This window comes from Vulpes lagopus, chromosome 22, assembly GCF_018345385.1.
Source record: "Vulpes lagopus strain Blue_001 chromosome 22, ASM1834538v1, whole genome shotgun sequence".
Classification (NCBI taxonomy): domain Eukaryota; kingdom Metazoa; phylum Chordata; class Mammalia; order Carnivora; family Canidae; genus Vulpes; species Vulpes lagopus.
Genome location: NC_054845.1, coordinates 25,061,660 through 25,079,441, shown reverse-complemented (window position 1 = coordinate 25,079,441; position 17,782 = coordinate 25,061,660). Strand labels below are relative to the sequence as shown.

General features: G+C 57.8%; 1 protein-coding gene across 4 annotated transcripts; it reads left to right on the top strand.

Annotated features, from left to right (window-relative positions):
• The first annotated feature begins 71 nt into the window (after positions 1-71).
• Positions 72-17,391, top strand: TMBIM1 (transmembrane BAX inhibitor motif containing 1). 4 transcript variants are annotated; one of them, XM_041737084.1, is made up of 12 exons: positions 72-375; positions 9,259-9,499; positions 11,348-11,448; positions 12,238-12,302; positions 12,431-12,484; positions 13,000-13,050; positions 13,516-13,555; positions 13,776-13,813; positions 14,000-14,087; positions 14,399-14,494; positions 15,465-15,518; positions 15,961-17,391. In XM_041737084.1, the coding sequence occupies exons 2-12, from the start codon at positions 9,298-9,300 to the stop codon at positions 16,105-16,107; spliced, it is 936 nt and encodes a 311-aa protein (XP_041593018.1). In that variant the 5' UTR covers positions 72-375; positions 9,259-9,297; the 3' UTR covers positions 16,108-17,391. The 4 variants fall into 4 exon arrangements, with proteins under 4 accessions (XP_041593018.1, XP_041593017.1, XP_041593016.1 ...); XM_041737083.1 differs by lacking the exon at positions 72-375 and adding an exon at positions 619-813; XM_041737082.1 differs by lacking the exon at positions 72-375 and adding an exon at positions 620-804.
• The last annotated feature ends 391 nt before the right edge of the window (positions 17,392-17,782 follow it).

The window sequence follows — 17,782 nt, the reverse complement described above, 5'->3', positions numbered from 1 at the left end:
ACGACAGGCCCCTGAATGCTAGTCGGGATTGCTGACCCTGAAACGCCCCCTTTCCTGGTTGAAGTCACTTGGAGCAGGCGATGCCGTGACTCCCAGAGGCAGAGGGATTCTCAGGCCCGTCTCCGCGTGGGAAGTGCGTTGGGTGCCAGAGAAGAGGATCGTCGCGGATGCTCACCTCGGATGGGAGGATGGGAGGCGACTTAATGTGTTCCAGCAGGAAGCGGACTCACTAAGTCAGCATGGCTGGCGAGAGAGGACGCTCTGCGGCACTAAAACCACGCTTTTGAGGAATGATCTAGTGGCAAGAAAAGCGGCCGTGGCGCGGCGCGGGTGCAACAGGAGCCACGGACGCAGCGCGCCACGCGCCGGCTCCAGGCGAGGAAAGACGCGGGCGGGCGGGGCGCAGGCGCGGCCGCAGGGCGTCGGGAGGCGTGGGGAGGAGGCTCCGCTCCCGCGTTTCGGGGTTTCCTAAGTTTCCATCAGTCCTCACGTGTTGCTTTTAAGCCAGAGGGCGCGGAGCCGGGACCCCGGGCGGGACCCCTCCCCCCGCCAGCGCCCCCTGGCGGCGCCCCGAGGCCCCGCCCCACGAGGGCCGGCGCGGCGGGGCGGGGCGGGGCGGGGCGCGGGGCCCGGGTCAGCCCAGCGCAGCCCAGCGGAGCCCAGCGCAGCCCAGGCCCGGCCGCGCGCTCGGTGCGGGACTCGCTGCGCCGGGCAGGCGGGAGCCGGGAGCCGGGAGCCGGGAGCCGGGAGCCGGGAGCCGCGCCGGGAGCCGCGCCGGGAGGGAGCGCACGTCGGAGCGGCCAGGCGAGCGGGGTGCGGGGCCGGCGGGCGGGGGCCGCGGGCCGGCGGGGACGCACCCGGGCTGGGGCGGCGCCCGAACTTCGGCGGAGGGCTCGGCCCGCGCCCGGCAAGTTTCCGTCGTCCGGTGGCGCCCGCTTCGGGCCGGGGGCAGCGGCGGGCCGGGCCCCGCGAGCGCAGGGTCTGGGGGCGGCGCACCCGGTCCCGGCGCGGGGCGAGGCCGCGGGGGGAGGGGCGCCTGGGGCTGGGACCGGCGCAGGGCAGGGTGGACGCGGGCGGCCGCGCACCGTGCGGGCCTGGGTGGTCTCCCCGTCGCCGCGCCTCGCTTCAGCCCACCTGCCTCCAGCCGCCGGCGCCCCGCGGGCAGAGGACGACCGGGAAGCGCCGCGGCCTCCGGGTCGCCGCGAAAACCCAACAGGAACTCGGGAAAGGGAAAACAAGGGGAGCGGGGACGGAGCCGGGAGCCGGGAGCCGGCGGAGGGCGGCTGCTGGGAGGCTCGAGGCTGACCGGGGCCCTGCTCAGCTCTTGTCCTCCGGGGTGTGCGTCCCCTCGCCCCACTGCCTCGGGTGGTATCCAGGGGGTGGCCTCCTGCCCGAGGCACTTAGGACGTGGGATAAATGGAGGTGGGCCTGGGAACTAAAGGGTCAGAGCCAGATGTCACGGCAGGTCCCTCGGGTGTCCAGTTCCTTGGGGCTCTGAAATATTCATCTCACTGGTGAGAGCTTTGGTTTCAAAGCTGGCGCCGTTGGCCTGGCCAGTGGTGGCGGGGGGAGCCAGGTGCTGCCTGGGGGCTGCTTTGGCTGGGGCAGAGCCATACCTCCTCTTCACCCGCCTGCTGTCCCTGTCTCTCTAGGCTTGGGACCTAACCAGAGACCTGGTTTGTAACTTGGAAGGAAGTGATGGGACCACACAGTGTGGAGAGCCCTGACCTCCGCTGTCTTCTGGTGCTATGATCTCAGGGCCTCACTTGTAAAAATGGGCCTGTCCGAGACGTAATGATGGGTTACACCATAAGTGTGGGGAGCGCTTCATATCACGAGTTGGGGTAATAGCCACCTCAGCTCGGCCTCCTTCAGCTGGAAGCTGCCTACCTCAGAGCGCTTCCACCCCCCGAGCTTCTGACCCTGGCTCCTTCAGAAAGAGCAGAGCCCCGGAGAAGGAACACACACTCCTGCCTTTGGAGGGCCCACGGGGGAGGCGCACACAGCTCTCTGGGAAGAAGGCCTCTGCTAACAATCCGGTTACCGCTGATGTGGGCTTTCTGGAGTATTCTGTTGGGAATGCCCTGGAGGGGATGGCCTTGACCCGGAATCCTCCAACCCTAAGGGTCGGGGATTCTAGACTAAAACCTGGGTCTTGTTTTGAAGAAGCTGCTCAGAACTCCACAGGCCGCAGCGCCAGGTACTGAGAGTACTCAGTGCACTGGTCAGGGAGGAAGATAAAAATGAGTCCTTGTATTTAATGATCTGTATTTTTTCTCATTACATAAAGGTGAGGTTCGGGGGTGCCAGTCTCCTGGTTGTGCTATGTAGATGTGCCCCAGCGCTTGGCAGTAAATCCCACCGTGGAGATTATAATAGCGGGTGTCTTGGGGGTGGGGGTGGGGGCATGGGCAGTGGATGGAGAGGACAGGAAGGTCCCTCGTGGGACCGTGGCACTGAGCTGACTCAGAGTGAGGGGGCCTGCCCGTCCTTCATGTGACTGCTCTGAGGGCTGGCTCTAAGCACAGGGACTTTAAGAGTTAGGATGTGAATCATTCTCAGGGCTGGATCTGATCTGTAAAACAAAGGTGGACTGGTCAGGATCCCACAGGATAGTAATTAGATGTGCCCTGATAAAAATGTTTCAGGCATAAGGAAGTTTGGAGGGAAAGTGGGTTACAGCAGAGTTGAACAGTTGTGCTCACTGCAGGATGGCTCAGAGGCGGAGTATGCCTTTGTGCCCTGGGAATTTCCAAAAGGGGTATGGATTGTTTTTCAGACTTATCTGTTTCAGAGCTCATCCATTAACATCTCCTGGGGGTGTGTTCTTTAGAGCAGTCCTGGAAATGCCTGGCTGGGTGATTTTAGCTCTTGGCTCCATGGTTCTGGGTAGTGGGTCCCTCCCTCTCTTCCCCATGGGGGCTGAGGTGGGGGAAAAGTTGGCCAACGGAGGTCATTTGCCTGGTTGGCAGGGTTAGAACTGGAGTCCACCTGGAGCCCATGTCTCTTGACCTCCCTCCTGCCTGGTCCTCTTTATTGTCTACAGGGTTCCACTGTTTCTCTGCAGGCTCTGGGGTAAGCTTGGCCGTAGGTTCCAGAGGGCAGTATGAGGGCAGTTTGGGAGGAGAGGGTGTTAGGGTCACTCCCATCCCCTGAACATGCCACGTGCCTCTGCCTCTATAGATGTTCTACATCGGTAGTGACCCCAAGTGTAGATTCTTTAGGAAGCAGGTCGTTCTGCCCCGAAACCTGCTGTGCTCTGTTAGGTTGCTCCTTCAGAATCAGAGGCTGTTGGAGTTGGAATGAACTTGACCTTTTGGTTCAGTGTACCTGTGTTATGGAGGGGAAAAGTGAGTCCGGGGATGTGGAGTGGCCCACCCTGACTCTCGGTGGAGTTAGGACCGGGACAAGAACCCCACTCCCAACCTTCTAGCCCAGGGCTCTGGCGTGGACTGACTGTCTACAAGGAGATGGTCTTTATGGCCTCAGCCCACCCCAGGTGCTGGCCTGTTCATGCAGGGGGACTGGTGGGGGTGCCTCAGGGGCTTACACTCAGCAGGTGTAAAAGGACGGGGCATGAACTCGAAAATCAGACATCAAATCTGGGTTCAAACACATCTCTGCTGTTTGCCCGCTGTGGGTCCTTAGATCTGTTTTTCTCTGAATTTCAGTTTTCTCCTCTGGAGAGTGGGGAGAAGGATATGCACCTCATCAGAGGGCTGCTGTCAGGCTCAGACCTGCCTTAGTAGCCAGTAACAGGTACCCAGTACTCACTGCTGAAGGTTCTCTCCCTTCCCTGCCCATCCTGCCCACCGCAGGGAAAGGTCAGTCTCCCTTCTCCACTGTGGGTGGCTCATTACGTCTGCCTCTCCTCCCTCCTGACCTGAAAGTCTGATGGAAATGCAGGAGATGAAAGGCAGAGGAGGAGGGGGGCTAGGGACTGTGTTTCTGAAGCCTCCTTCCTTATCTGCATTTCCAGGCCATTGGGACCAGCAACGTGGCTGGGGTCACTGAGCTTGCCTGCACTGGTGACACACTCCATTCCCTCCCACTGAAGGGTGATGGAGCTGTGGGGCCTGGGTCCTCCCCTGCTCTCCAGGGTGTTGCCCCAACCCTTCTCCACCTCGGATGGGAGAGAGGCCACCCTGGCTTGAGACCGGAGGCCAGGAGGGAAGTCGTGGGTTGGCAGTCTTCTTATCTATTTCTGAGCAGGAGGGCACACAGGACGGGGGTGGGGGGGGCAGGGTGACCTATCCTGGCTCCGCCTCAGCTGTGCGTGTGCTTGCGTCTGTTACTGGGTTCTCAGACAGTGGGCAGGGCTGGGAATGGAAGTTCTAAACCCCATGACTGAGAGGGCCTTTCATGGGCTGGGCGGGAACTTTACTGGCGTTGGGGTTTCTTGTCTGTCAGACAACCAGATGATTCCTAAAGGCCACGCCAGCTCTTACGTTTCAGGTTTTAGATTTAGATCCCCTCCGAGTCATCCTGTTATTCCCAGAAGCCCGGCAGACAGAAGGATAAGTTGATTCTGGGCCTCTTCGTCCGTGTGCCAGTGTGCAGCAGGCCTGGTGACTTGCCCAGACACTCCTGGGTGTATCTTTTTACTCCTCTGCCCTGGTGGCTCAGAGCTGGGGTGGGGACGGGAGGGGAGTTCTTGGGGGTGGGGGAGTAGGGGGGTAGGTAAAGGAAAAGGGAGGGAAGGAGACTGTCCTGAGAGCCCAGGGGCTGTGCTCCTGGGCCTACTGGGTGGGGTTTCCTGAGATGCGTGCTCTGAGCTATTCTTTCCATTCTGGCTCTGGGCATCCGTTCCTGGCAGAGAGGAGGGCAGGCTGCCTGGACCAGTCAGCTGTTCCTTTCCGCCCCTCCCTCCAACACACACACACACACACACACACACACCCTCACCCTCTTGCTGCACTACCCTTCTCTGTGGATTCCAGAGCCTTAACCCTTCAGGTGCCCCCAGGGGAGCGTGACCTCAGCTGGCAGGGGTATGGTGGCCGCTCTGAGATGGCTCCAGCGGAGGGAGACGCTTCCCCAGGGCTGAATCTGAAAACCTGCGTCTGAGCCCACCCACTCTGCTGCCCGAATGCTGGGTCTGGAGGAGAAAGGAGAGCTTCTGGCACCCTCCTGATGGGGAGGATTGGGGTCATGAGGTTGGGGGCGGCGCAAACTTAGATCTGTAACATGGCAAGGAGGAGGGAGAGTTAGATGTCTTGATGACAGGCGTGGTGAGGAGGAATGTTCTAATGATTCAGGCTGCTCGCAAGTGGAACAGCCTTGCTTCCTGTTGTAGTGTGCGTTCAGGAGAAAGTGAAGGCCTACTGTGTTTTAGGAAGATTCTGGTTCCTTTTAGTCCCTGGAGACTGAGCTCCTCCACCAGCTCCTAGCAGAACCCAGACGACCTGATTCCTGGTTTCTAGGCTTTGGGCACCAGTCATCCCCCCCGCCCCCCTCTGGATTGTCTCTCTCCTCTTTCCCCTCCTTCCCTTTGGACTCCCCGTTCTCCAGCTCCTACCCTTAGTCATAGCTACGAAAGTAAATACTGACCACTTCCCCCTTTCCCTACTATGTAGGCAGAGGCCAGCCCTTCATCCTTAGCTGAGGCCTCGATGGCATGGAAGTGGCCGGGGCCCTCGTATAGGTTGGGCAGCAGGCAGGGGGCAGGCCTGGCGCTGGCAGCCCTGGGCTGGAGGCTCCTGCCCCACGAGGCTCCTGCCCTGCCCTGGCGGCCCTGCTCAGAGGGGCGTGTGGCTGAACTTAGCTACTCCCCCGACTCGCCTGAACACTATCTCCCTCTTCCGTGCCCAGGACTCTACCTCAGAGAGCCCTAGGCCCAGCTCCACGACCGCAGATAGGTCAGTGTACTTCCCTGTCTGGTTGGTAAAATGAAGGGGTTGGCTCACCTTCGATGAGTGGGTTTGCTTTCGGCTCTGGCAGCTAAGAATCTCTATCTCTGGCCACCCTTTTCACCTGTTGCCAGTTGTCTGGAAATGGGGTTGGGTTGGGAGGGACAGAGAGGGCGCTGAATGGCCCAGTGTCCACTTGCTATGTAAGCCTTCTGTTGTTAGAGAGTCTTAGATGGGTAGCCGTGACAAGTGGCGAGAGGCTTAGATAGACGGGGGCCAAATGTGGGATGAGAGCATGGGCTCTGGAGTCTTGGAGCTCGGGGGTTGACTTCATCACACCCTAGCTAAGTAACCTTGGGACAGTGGCTTTTCTTTTCTTCGTTTGTAAATAGGGATAACACTTACCCACTGTGTTGGACTACTCTAAGGATACTGTAAGGATTAATAAAAATAATCACTAAAAATAGCCACCATTTATGGTTCTTATTGGGGGTCAGGTACCCTTCTAAGGGCCTCGTGCATATTTTTACACTTCTGTGGAGGGTACTATTATAGTGTTAAACCCATTTTCCAGGTGGAGAAATGGAGGCAGCGTGAGGTGAAGTGGTCCAGTGCCAGTCTCTGGGGAGCAAGGGCTGGTGGCTAAGCCCTTGGAGAACTGGACTGTGACCTGCTGTGTCCTCAGCAAGCAGGTTTACTGGTGAATTCCTCTGAAACCAGAATAGTCAGAGGGAGTCCTTGTGAGTCAACAGCCTTCTGAGCTGGAGGGGGCCCCTGGAGTCCTGGTAGCCCATCCAAGGCTGACCCTCCTCTCAGTGATTCACCACTGGGGCCCCAGCCCTTGTGGTCTGGGAAGGGACCTGTTTGCCTGGCTTGGCTTAGAGGAAGGAGGGAGAGCCAGCTGCTGGCTGGGCAAAGGGCAAGCCCCACGTAGCTGGGTGGCTCAGATAATTCAGTCTGCTCGAGCTGGAAATGAGCTCACAGATCATTTGGCCCATAACACCTCATTTTAGAGAGGTACACCCTGAGCAGGAGATAGGGCCAGGGCCTGGTGACATCACCGTGTGGTGGCCCAGCTGGGGCTTCCAACCACAGGGCCTTCCCTGCCCGTCTCCTGGGTCATGTGTAGTCAGTTCACCTGTGTGCCGCCAGCCAGGTGGGTGAGTGTCACAGGGCCCCGGGCTGAGATGGCCATAAAATGACTGGCAGCCTTGCTCCCTAAGTGACCTGTTTGTACCTCTTCCAACAAACAGGCCATTCATTCTCTTGGTGGAGTTAGACCCCGTGTGTGTGTGTGTGTGTGGGGGGGGGGGGAGCGGGGGGGGGGGGGTGCTCCTGGAGAGGGGCGGGAGATGGGGTGGAGGGAGAAGGAGCCAATTGCCTCAGGGGAGGAGAGCCAGCTTGCATTTCTTCCTTTTAAAACATCTACAGAAATTTCCATATTACAACTATTTATGCTTATTTCTCTACCCTTACGTGAGACCAGAACATTCCTAGAGCAGTTAGTATATCTGTTTCTGAAACTCCCAACACTCAGTGTTTGGTCTTCGCCTGCTCTCGTTTGGTCTTCAGCCGCTCGGCGGGCTCTGCTCCACCGTGCAGGCCACACCACAAGCCTGCTGTGGGCGCCTCGGGTCGCTGTGTCCCACCTTCACTGCTAGAAAGGTCTTTCTTATTTCTGACCTGACACATCCTTGCCGCGCTGGTCTGTCTACTTTCCTCAAAGTAACCCAGTTAGAGGCCTGGCCTGGTACTCCATGCCTCCCGCTGCCGCTCCCTCCCACCTTCCTCTCGGAACTCTCCCACTTCTCTTAAGAGAGAAGAGATAAGATAGACCCCTGTCTGCTCCCTACACTCCGTGGAGTACCCTAAAAAGAGAAGCCGGTTCTCCCTTCCGGCAGATGTTCGGAGGGTGTCTGCCTGCCTGGATCTGGGGGTGCTTCCTCCCTTTGGGGCCCGAAGGTCTGCCCCTTGGGAGATGCTACAGGACGAGGTCATGGCCCTGTCAAGGCCCCTCTTTACCAAGGACATAGGGCCTTTCTGGGGCCTCCTTAGCTTTTCCAAGCCCCCATCTTTGCCGCCTCAGGGGAACACCAGGCCTGGAGGACAGTTGTGGGGCCTGAGAGGCATCAAGAACGCAGTATAGGGGTATCTGGGTGGCTCAGTGGGTTAAGTGTCTGCCTTTGGCTCGGGCCATGGTCCCAGGGTCCTGGGATCGAGCCCTGCATCAGGCTCCCTGCTGTGCTCCCTGGCTCGCTCTCTCTGTCAATTAAGTAAAACAAAATAAAAATAAAAATTAAAGAGCACAACATAACACACAGTGTACCTAGGACCCTAAAGGCCTCAATTCTGGTTGTGCTTTCACCTGTTAGTTCTGTAACCTTGGGGGGTCATGAGGCACTGCACTGTTCTGTGCCTCGATTCCCTTATCTGAATGGAGCATTTGGAGCCACACCACCTGAGGGTCCCTTTGAGCTGTTTTTGGGGTTTCCTCCTCCCCGTTCCTCAGCCCTCCCCTTCCTGATGCACAGAAGGTACAGGCTGGACCTGGTGGTACGACTCCTTGGTGCTCTCTCCTCCCCAAGAGCCATGGCCCCTGGTGGGGAACATGGAGATACCAGAGGCCCCAGGGGTCAAAACATGTGTCTGTCCCTCCAAAAGAGCTTCAGGGCCCTGCACACACCATCCACTTCCCAACGAGGCTGCTCCACACCCATCGGATGCGCCTTAGTTATTATTCGAAGGAACCAGAAAGTCCTGTCCCTGGCCTGCCCTTTTGTACAGCTTCCCAGCCCCGGGTGGCCAGCCGAGGGCACCTCCTGGCCCAGGCCTCTCAGGCGTCCCCTGACTCAGCCGCTGGCCAGGAGCCCGCTGCCACTCGGCCTGGGGCTAGCTTGTTGTCCTCCACCCCCTCCCGCTCCACACTGAGCCTTGGCTCCTCCCCAGCTCTGCCTTTCAGGCCTGCTGCTCCTGCCAGCTGCCCTGGGGGCTGGGTGACCCCTTCCATGGGTCCCAGCTGGCCTTGTGACTCACCCCACGGCTTGGCTGGGGCCACCCGGCTTCTTCCTGGGTCACTGGAAGCTTTTCTTAAATGGGCCCGGGGAGGTTCCCACGTCCCGTCCCCCATCTCTCACCCCCATTTCCCCTGTGCCCAGTGACGGCTCTGGGCTCCCACACAACCCTGGCCTTCTGCTTTCCCCGGGCGCGAAGCTGCATGGGAAGGGGGGCAGGGGCTGAGCTGGTGGGGTAGGCAGCACTGCGGGGATGGGGAGGGCCTGTGGGCGCGGGATGACATGCTGGCCTCATGATGAAGGGAGGAGATACGAGGGTCCCCTCTCCACGGAGCAGCGTGGATGGGGCCTGCTGAGCCAAGTCTGGGCACCCCTGATTACTCTTATCTCCGTTTCAGGTGCCAGCAGCGGGGTCTCCCCTCAGGCCTTGAGCAGCCATGTCCCACCCCAGCGCACCCCCTCCGTATGAGGACCGCAATCCCCTGTACCCTGGCTCTCCGCCCCAGGGGGGCTATGGGCAGCCCTCCGTCCTGCCCGGTGGCTACCCTGCCTACCCTGCCTACCCACAGCCTGGCTACGGCCACCCTGCTGGCTACCCACAGCCTGTGCCCCCCATCCACCCGATGCCCATGCACTATGGTGAGTCCCTGAAGGGCGGCAGCGGCGGGAGGGGGGGGATGGGGATGTGGTGGCACTTGTACCACATGAGCCACTTCTTTTCCTTCCGTCTCAGCTTCCTGTTTCATCCCTTTTTTTCACCTCCTTTAGAGCTCTCCTTCTGTTTCCCTGTCTTTGTTACCTCCCCACCTGCCTTCTCTGCACTTGGGACCACTAACCGCTACCTCCTTACCTGCCCCCCTCAGCACCTAGCACCTCCCACTGGGCCACCTGCTACCTTCCTACCTACCCCCTCAGCACCTAGGACCCCTCCCCGGCTGACGGCTACCCTTACACCTGCCCCTCAGCACCTAGGACCCCCACTGGGCCACCTGCTACCTCCCCACCTGCCCCCTCAGCACCTAGGACCCCCCCACCAGGCCACCTGCCACCTCCCCACCTGTCCCCCTCAGCACCTAGGACCCCCCCACTGGCCACCTGCTACCTCCCCACCTGCCCCCCCATTGGGCCACCTGCTACCTCCCTACCTGCCTCCTCAGCACCTAGCCCCTCCTCCCAGGCTGCCTGCTAGCCTCCTTATTCAGGAAGGAGACTGAGTCCATATTACACACCAGAACTTAACACAGTTCATGGCAAAGTGGCAGGGTGAAGTGACCAGTTACTTGAGAGAGACTACCTTAGGAGGCCACTTCCATGTCCTAACTAGACAGTTGCCACCTCTGTCCCCAGACTCCTCTCTTAGGAACCGCCTTTGGAACCTGAAGCCTATTTTTTTTTTTTTTTTTTTTTTATATTCTCAGTGCTGGACAGCCCTGGTAGCTCAGCGATTTAGCGCCGCCTTCAGTCCAGGGCCTGATCCTGGAGACTAGGGATCGAGTCTCACATCGGGCTCCCTGCATGGAGCCTGCTTCTCCCTCTGCCTGTGTCTCTGCCTCTCTCTCTCTCTCTCTGTCTCTCATGAATAAATAAAACAAAAATCTTAAAAATAAATAAATAAATATTCTCAGTGCTGACAGGCCCTCCTTTGTTAAGGTAATGGCTGAGGTTTGCAAACATCCGGAAGTCATTTGGATGTTTGATAAAAGTCATAGCAGGTAAATGCTCTGTCGGGTCAGAAATTCCAGGTTAGAGGCAGGGACTTTTCTCGAATGGCTCATGTGTGGATTCTGAAAGCAGTTCCCAAGGAGGCACTGATGGAATGTTCTGAGCCCTGCAGCCTCTGAAATGCTGGAGCAGGGCTGGCTTTCAGCTGCCCATACATGTTCATACGTGTTCCAGTGGGAATGTTGGTGCGTCAGTCATGTTCACAGTCACGCCTTGTCCTCGGCACGCAGAGCCCTGCCATCCCTGAGCGCTCGTGTGTGCTGGATGGAGATCACGGCCCTCAATCTGTTCTCCACCCTCCACACATAAGCACTGTGTTTCTACCTTCCTTTTCTTCCTTCCATCCATCATGCCCCTGTCCTGACCCTGCCAGCTCCTCTGGCTGCTACTCCAAGCCTTGCTCCTGCCTGGCTTCCTCACTAGGTCGTGACTCCTAGCTGGCAGGGACCATGTGTGTTCACGCCCCAGAGCACCCAGGTGTGGGCTAGACACCCTCACCCAAGGAGCTCTCAGAGGATACGCACTGATGGACTGGTGCACACCTAAGCCCCCTTGTGACAGGGACACATGGCTCCATATGGTGCCCAGGCCAGCACTGGGTCACTCAGAGGGCATCTAGAGGACCTGGCTGGATGAGCAGTTCCTGAGTTATGGCACCTGTCTTTTGGCTGGAGATACCGGAGGCTCTGAGATAATGTCATGCAGGCTTTGGGATTGAGGCCACATGTCCCAGGCCCCTATTGGTCATATGTGATTTGTCCCCAGGCCCAGGCCAGGGCTACGATGGGGAAGAGAGAGCAGTAAGTGAAAGCTTCGGGCCTGGAGAATGGGATGACAGGAAAGTCCGGCACACCTTCATCCGAAAGGTGAGATAATGGGCCCAGAGGCCACTGTAACCAGGCCCCTTGGCTGTGGGAATGGGGTGGGTGGCCAGGCACCGTGAGCCTTGGGGTGCTCATTCCTATGGAGGTCTGTTGCCACCTTCTGAATTCTCTCCAGCTCTGCCCTGCCCTCAGAGGGGCTCCCAGCTCCTCTGACCCACGTTCCCTCTCACTCCTCTCCGCCGTGACCTTGTGGCAGGGGACACATTCAATCTGGGAAAATCTAGATGGGCTCTGCCAAAGTGTTCTGGCCTCTGCAAACTTCTTTCTCCTGTGAGACTTGAAGCAACCCGAAGGCAGAATGATCCTGCTTGTGTATAGCCTTCCTCCCCGCCATCTCCCGTCTCTCAGCGCCCTGCTCTGAGTACGCAGACACCCGCCAAATGTCCCACGCAAGTGCTGGACGAGCTGGAGGCCTCGTGGCTGCTAGTGCAGTGAGGCAGGGGGAGTAGGGAGGGAACCCAGGCGAGACATGGGACAAGCAGGGGCAATGTCAGGGGGCAGTTGGAGGGGGATGGTCAGCCCTGAGGGTGTGCACAGTGTCTGAGCCAGACTCCTCGCTTGCGGGTGACCTTCGGGACGGGCTGCAGCAGGGGAGGGCTCTCCGGTGGAAATGAAGTAAGAGTACAGCCTTCGGAATTAAGGAAGAGAGCCCCCTCCCCACCAGTAAAAGGTGGTCTTTTGGGCTCCTGGGTTGTGGGGGGGTGCTGCCTGCTTCCTGGGGAGATGGGTGTGATGGTGACCAGGCTGCCCCTCCCCTGACTCGTGTTCCAGGTTTACTCCATCATCTCCATCCAGCTGCTCATCACGGTGGCCATCATCGCTATCTTCACCTTTGTGTGAGTCTGAGGACTCTGCGCCAGTCTTCCCAGTGGGGAGCGTGGGTGGGGGTGGGTCCTGTGTTGGATGGACTGGGCAGGGAGGGGGCCAAGCTGGTGTGTGACTCCTCCCCTCCCCTGTTCCACAGGAAGCCAGTCGGTGATTTTGTGAGGAGAAACCTGTTTGTCTACTATGTGTCCTAGTGAGTCTCTGCTCCTGTCCCTGTGTGTGTGTGTGTGTGTGTGTGTGTGTGTGTGTGTGTGTTAGGGGAGGCAAGGAGATGAGGGGGGACCATTGACCAGCTTCTCTCCAGGCAGGGATCAAAGTACTTTTTGAGAGGGGCCCACCAAGCTGCCAGCTGTGCTGGGAAGTATGGGTGTGTGGAGTGACCGAGGGAGGGGTACCAGCACCACAGAACTCCCAAGAGCAGGGGTGGGGTGTGGGTGGCAACACGCATACTGCCAAATGGTCCCCCGGTTCTCTTAGTCCGTTTTCCATAGTCTCCTTCAGTCTCCTTCCTGGCCAAACCCCAAACCTCTCAGAGGTTCTCAGTGTCCTTGGCTGGGTAATCTTGTCCTGGGTAGCTTCCCCTCAGACTTCCAGACGGTTCTGTGGGTCTGCCGTCTGCTGGCCCAGTGAGTGCTACCAGATGGGGCCCGGAGGGGGCCAAGGGGTGTGCTGGGCCCATGGACTACTTCCTCATCCATTTCTTCCCAGTGCTGTATTCCTGGCCACCTATCTGACCCTCGCCTGCTGCCAGGGACCCAGGTGAGTCCCAGACAGACAATGAGAAGGGATGATGGGGGGCGAGGGGGGAGGGCCAAGTGTCTGGGGAAGAAGGGGGTCCCCCTCTAGCAGCTGAGTGGTGGTGGGCACAGCTGGAATTCAGGTGTGTTCAAGGTCTCCTGCCTGTGTGGGATCTATTCAGCTACGTGGCTGTTACTTTTACGGTACATCTGCAAGGTATGTAAGAGTTTAACTGTTTAGCAAATAGGAAGAACCCAAGGCTCAGGCAGGCAGCGTAAGAGCTGCAGATGGAGCCAGGTCTGTTCCAGTGGCCCATGCTGTGCCTGCAGAGAACACCTGAGCAGGTACCAAAGGCCACGCCAGCCTCCCCTCCCCCAGTCAGGGCCTAATTCTCTAAGCGCCTGAGCCAAGAACTTCGTTCTGCTAAAGGAGTCTCTGATACCAAGCTGGCCCCAGTCACTTAATCACGGTCTCTTTTCCCTCCAGACGCCGATTCCCGTGGAACATCATCCTGCTGACCCTCTTTGTAAGTCTAGAAGGGGCGAGGGAGGGTTGACCCCAGGGAAGGGCTGGGGACACAATTGTGGAAGTGGCCCGTGGCTTCCTCCCCACCCTAACCTGACCCACCCAAGCCCTGAGGCTCTTCTGGCCACTGCTCTGGCAGTCCCCTCTGGCAGTCCCCCACGGCCACACCTCCAAGGCTGCCTTTCTTATGTGTTCCGCTCTTGTCTCTGTCTTTCCCTCAGACTCTTGCCATGGGCTTCATGACCGGCACCATTTCCAGGTACGTTCAGGGGCAAACTACCACACTCTTGTGAAATGTCTGTTATGGGGGACTAGGGGTGTCCCTGGGCTGGCAGTCATCTGCAGGGGGTGGGGGATGCTGGGCAGGATCCTTCTAGAAGCAACTGTTTGGAAGTCATTCCTACATGACTTATGTCTCTGGCCTCTCTGGACTCCTTCCCCTCAGTGTGTATGAAACCAAAGCTGTCATCATCGCCATGATCATCACTGCTGTGGTGTCCATTTCGGTCACCATCTTCTGCTTCCAGACCAAGGTGAGGGTATGGGGTGGGGGGCCTTCCCTGGCCACACCATATCCCTTTCTTATATAAACCTGGCCCTCCAGGCTTGGCACTTCAGCAGGCTTGCGAGGGCCCAGACCCCTCTACACCAGAGATTTCCCTTAGAGACCCTAGTCCCCTTCCCCTCCTGTCTGCACCTGCAAAACTCTTTCTGGTGTCTGTCCTCAGAGTGGCATGGTGAGTCCCATGCCTGCTAGGAGGCAGCACTGGGACTCCCTGGTCAGGGAGCCAGGGCAGTGGTTGTGACACTTATCTGACAGCTGCCTCGTCTCCCTTCCTGGCAGGTGGACTTCACTTCATGCACAGGCCTCTTCTGTGTCCTGGGCATTGTGCTGATGGTGACAGGGATTGTCACTGCCATTGTGCTGTCCTTCAAATATGTGAGTGTCTGGGGAGAGCTGGGGTCAGCTGATATATAAATGCTTCCATATAAAGTGTTATAGGAGGCCCTGCCCTGGCCTCTGGGCAGCCTCTGACTTCTGGAAGCTCTCAACTGGCTAGCAAAGGTGCCAACACGAGCGCCATTCTTGGGCTCAGGTAATCTCTGTTTGGAGACAGAAGGCCTTGAGAGCCGTAGAACCTGAAGCCCTGCTCGGCATCACAACTCCCATGCGAAGTAGTGGATGAGATCTGCCCCACAGCTGAGGTTAGGTTCTAGAAGGGAGCTGGGAGAGGCACCTAGGACTGAGAAGAAGGGCTTGGATGGAGGGGACCCATGAGGAGGGGAGCACAGTGCTGGGAGGGCCACCTGTCTACTGGACCAGGGCTGGCCCTGTCCTTCTGTGAGCAGGCTGCCCTGGGGGGCTCCATGATTCTGACAGTCCTTAGGGTGGTTAGGGGGCTTCCTTCCCAGGCTGGGCTGAAGGAAACATGACTGAGTGCTGTGACTGGGGGGAGTGACAGGGCTCGTTAACCAGGACCTGCCTGGCTCTGTCCCTGGCAAGAGCTACAACTCAACCACCTGCTTTTTTTCCAGAAGGACAGTAGACAGTTCTATACCCTGACTTTGGAGATTGGTTTCATATGACCACTGGAGGATGGCCTCTGTTTCCTCTGTCCAGATTTTTTGCTGTTCTTTTTTTTTAAACCAATCTCTATACCCCATGTGGATCTTGAACTCAACCCCGAGATCAAGAGTCACATTCTCCACCAACTGTGCCCCAGGCATCCCAAATGTGTTACCACTCCTAACTGCTTCCAGCATCTAAGAGGCAGTAGTCCGTTGGTGTAGCTAGCTTCCTGGGTCTCCCTACTCAGATGCCAGAATTCCAGGGGCAGCTGGTCCTGAGGGACTGCCTGGATCCGTGCTTTGCTAGGATTTCTAACCCCACGCCTGTCCCGTCTCTCCAGATTTACTGGCTTCACATGGTGTATGCTGCTCTGGGGGCCATCTGCTTCACGTTGGTGAGTAAGGCCCTAGGGAGGGGAGGCCCTAGTTCGCTCTAGGGAGGGGAGCTGAAGGGCTGGAGGAGGAGCAACTAGATGGATGAAGCCTAAATTTAGGCTGTTTGGGAGGCAGGGAGCGGGGCCACAGCTACCCTTCCCTGTCCCCACTGTCAAGAGGTGACAGATTTTCTGGGAATTCTTGCCACGTCTTGTTCACCCGCCGGCTATAGAACACACCCAGCAGGCTGTGTTACAGATGAGGGTGTCTCTCTCCCTTTCTAGACTCTGAACCGCTAGAGGGTAGAGACCGTGTGTCCTGCTCTTTGTTCATGTGTCTCTAAGCACACTGCATGGCCCAGAGCCTCCCAGGACAGATCTGCTGAGGCAAAGGAGAACCAGAAGGAGGCTCTGGCCACCGAGCCGCCCTGGGTCCTCACTCGTGCCTTCCCTGTTCCTACAGTTCCTGGCTTATGACACGCAGCTGGTCCTGGGGAACCGGAAGCACACCATCAGCCCGGAGGACTACATCACTGGCGCTCTGCAGATCTACACGGACATCATCTACATTTTCACCTTTGTGCTGCAGCTGGTTGGGGATCGCAATTAAGGAGCACCGTGTTCCGCCCTACCGCAGGCTCTCCCTTCCCTAGAGGGCTGGGCCCTGTGACCCGAGTCTGGATCCCAGATCCCTTTCCTTCTCCTCCAGTAACATGCCCAGTTTCTTTTCTGCCTTGGGATGGGTGGCCTCTCTGGCGGCGGATGTGCAGGTCCTGGGCAGGCTGGAGGAACTGGGGACTAACTCTTGCCTTCGGCAGACTGAGAACGAGGCAGAAAATGGGCTGGCTGCCTTCTTCTACCTGCTACCTGGCACCAAACTCTTCTTAGCAGCTGGGGTTGCAGGGAGGGACAAGAAGAGCCTATTCTATAGCCAAAAAGGAATATGAGAGGTAGAAGTGACTTTGAGGTGACGAGGTGTCCCCTCCCACCTCTGCCTTAGGCTTCTGGGCTCTACATAATAGCCAGAGCTATTTCTGCCCTCAACCCCCAACAAAGCCAGAGAGCTCTGTCCCTAGCCTCCTGCGCTCCTAGGCCACTGTCCTGTACTCCTTTGACAACCCTTGGCGCCTTCCAGCTTACAAAGATAGACGAGATCTGTGCCCATGGGTCTCCCCTGCTTCAATCCCTCTTCTTTTGATGGCATGTATGTGCTGTTTGTTTGGAGTGGGGGAGGAAGAGGAGAGTCAGCAAAGTCAAGCACAGGGGGCAATAAAAAGCAGCATCTACCCTGGGCTTCTCATGGCTTCTGGTGGTAGAGAGGACAGGCCGCGTTGGCAGCTGTCTGGTCCCCATTCTCCAAAGCTGCCTGGGGCCTCCCTGGGTGATTCTGAGATCTCTGATCAGAGATCTCTTGCTTCTTGTTGCCCAGGTTGCTCAGCAGGTGAGGAGCGAAGGTCAGGAGGTGGGGTGGTTTGTAGGATCCTGAGTGTGGCCAGGGAGTAACCAGGGTGAAGAGAGGCCAGGGTGGGGGCAGGGAAAATGCCCTGGGGGTCCTCCACCTGGTCTGAGGGAAATGAAAGCCTCCTGTGATGTCCATGGAAACTTCTGTGTTCTTTCTTTACATTAACCTGGGGAGGACCTTGAGCGAAAGATTTCCCCTGAAAGTTTGTGCTGGGGGATTTTAGACTTGAGCCTTAAACCTGCCTCTTTCTTTGTGACACCAAGTGCCTCAAGCGGAGAAGGGGAAGGGGGAACAAGAGTCACTGTTGTGGGGGTGGAAACCAAATCAGCCCGAGAGTGTAATTAGGACTTCTCTTAACTACTTGGTCCTAAATATATCACACAAAAGGACATATCTAGAAGTGTAATAAAGTTTTATGTTTAGAAGTTAAAATGCTGTTTGGCTCTGGTTTCTTTAAGGTGTGAGCTTTGGGAGTGCTGGTCTGGCTCTGCCCAGAGCATCCGCTTCCCACCTCTGCATTCTGGCTTGGCGTCTTCCGCCTTTTCTAAGATAACCGAATATGTTTTTGCCCCAGTGCTTCCTGTAATGCGTGCAAGACTCTGGTACAGGTTAAACCTTGCAATACCGGGTCTGGCAGGGACTGGTCGGAGCAGTGGCATCTCACGGACTCTTTACAAAAGCCCAGGAGAGCTATGAACTCTCCTCCCCACAGAGCTGTATGTGTACACACAATTTCGCCCATAGGGGGGCGGGGGGAGATGGACCACAGGTTCAAGTTATAGAACCCATGTCTTAGAAATCACTAGTTCAATCCCTGACAACC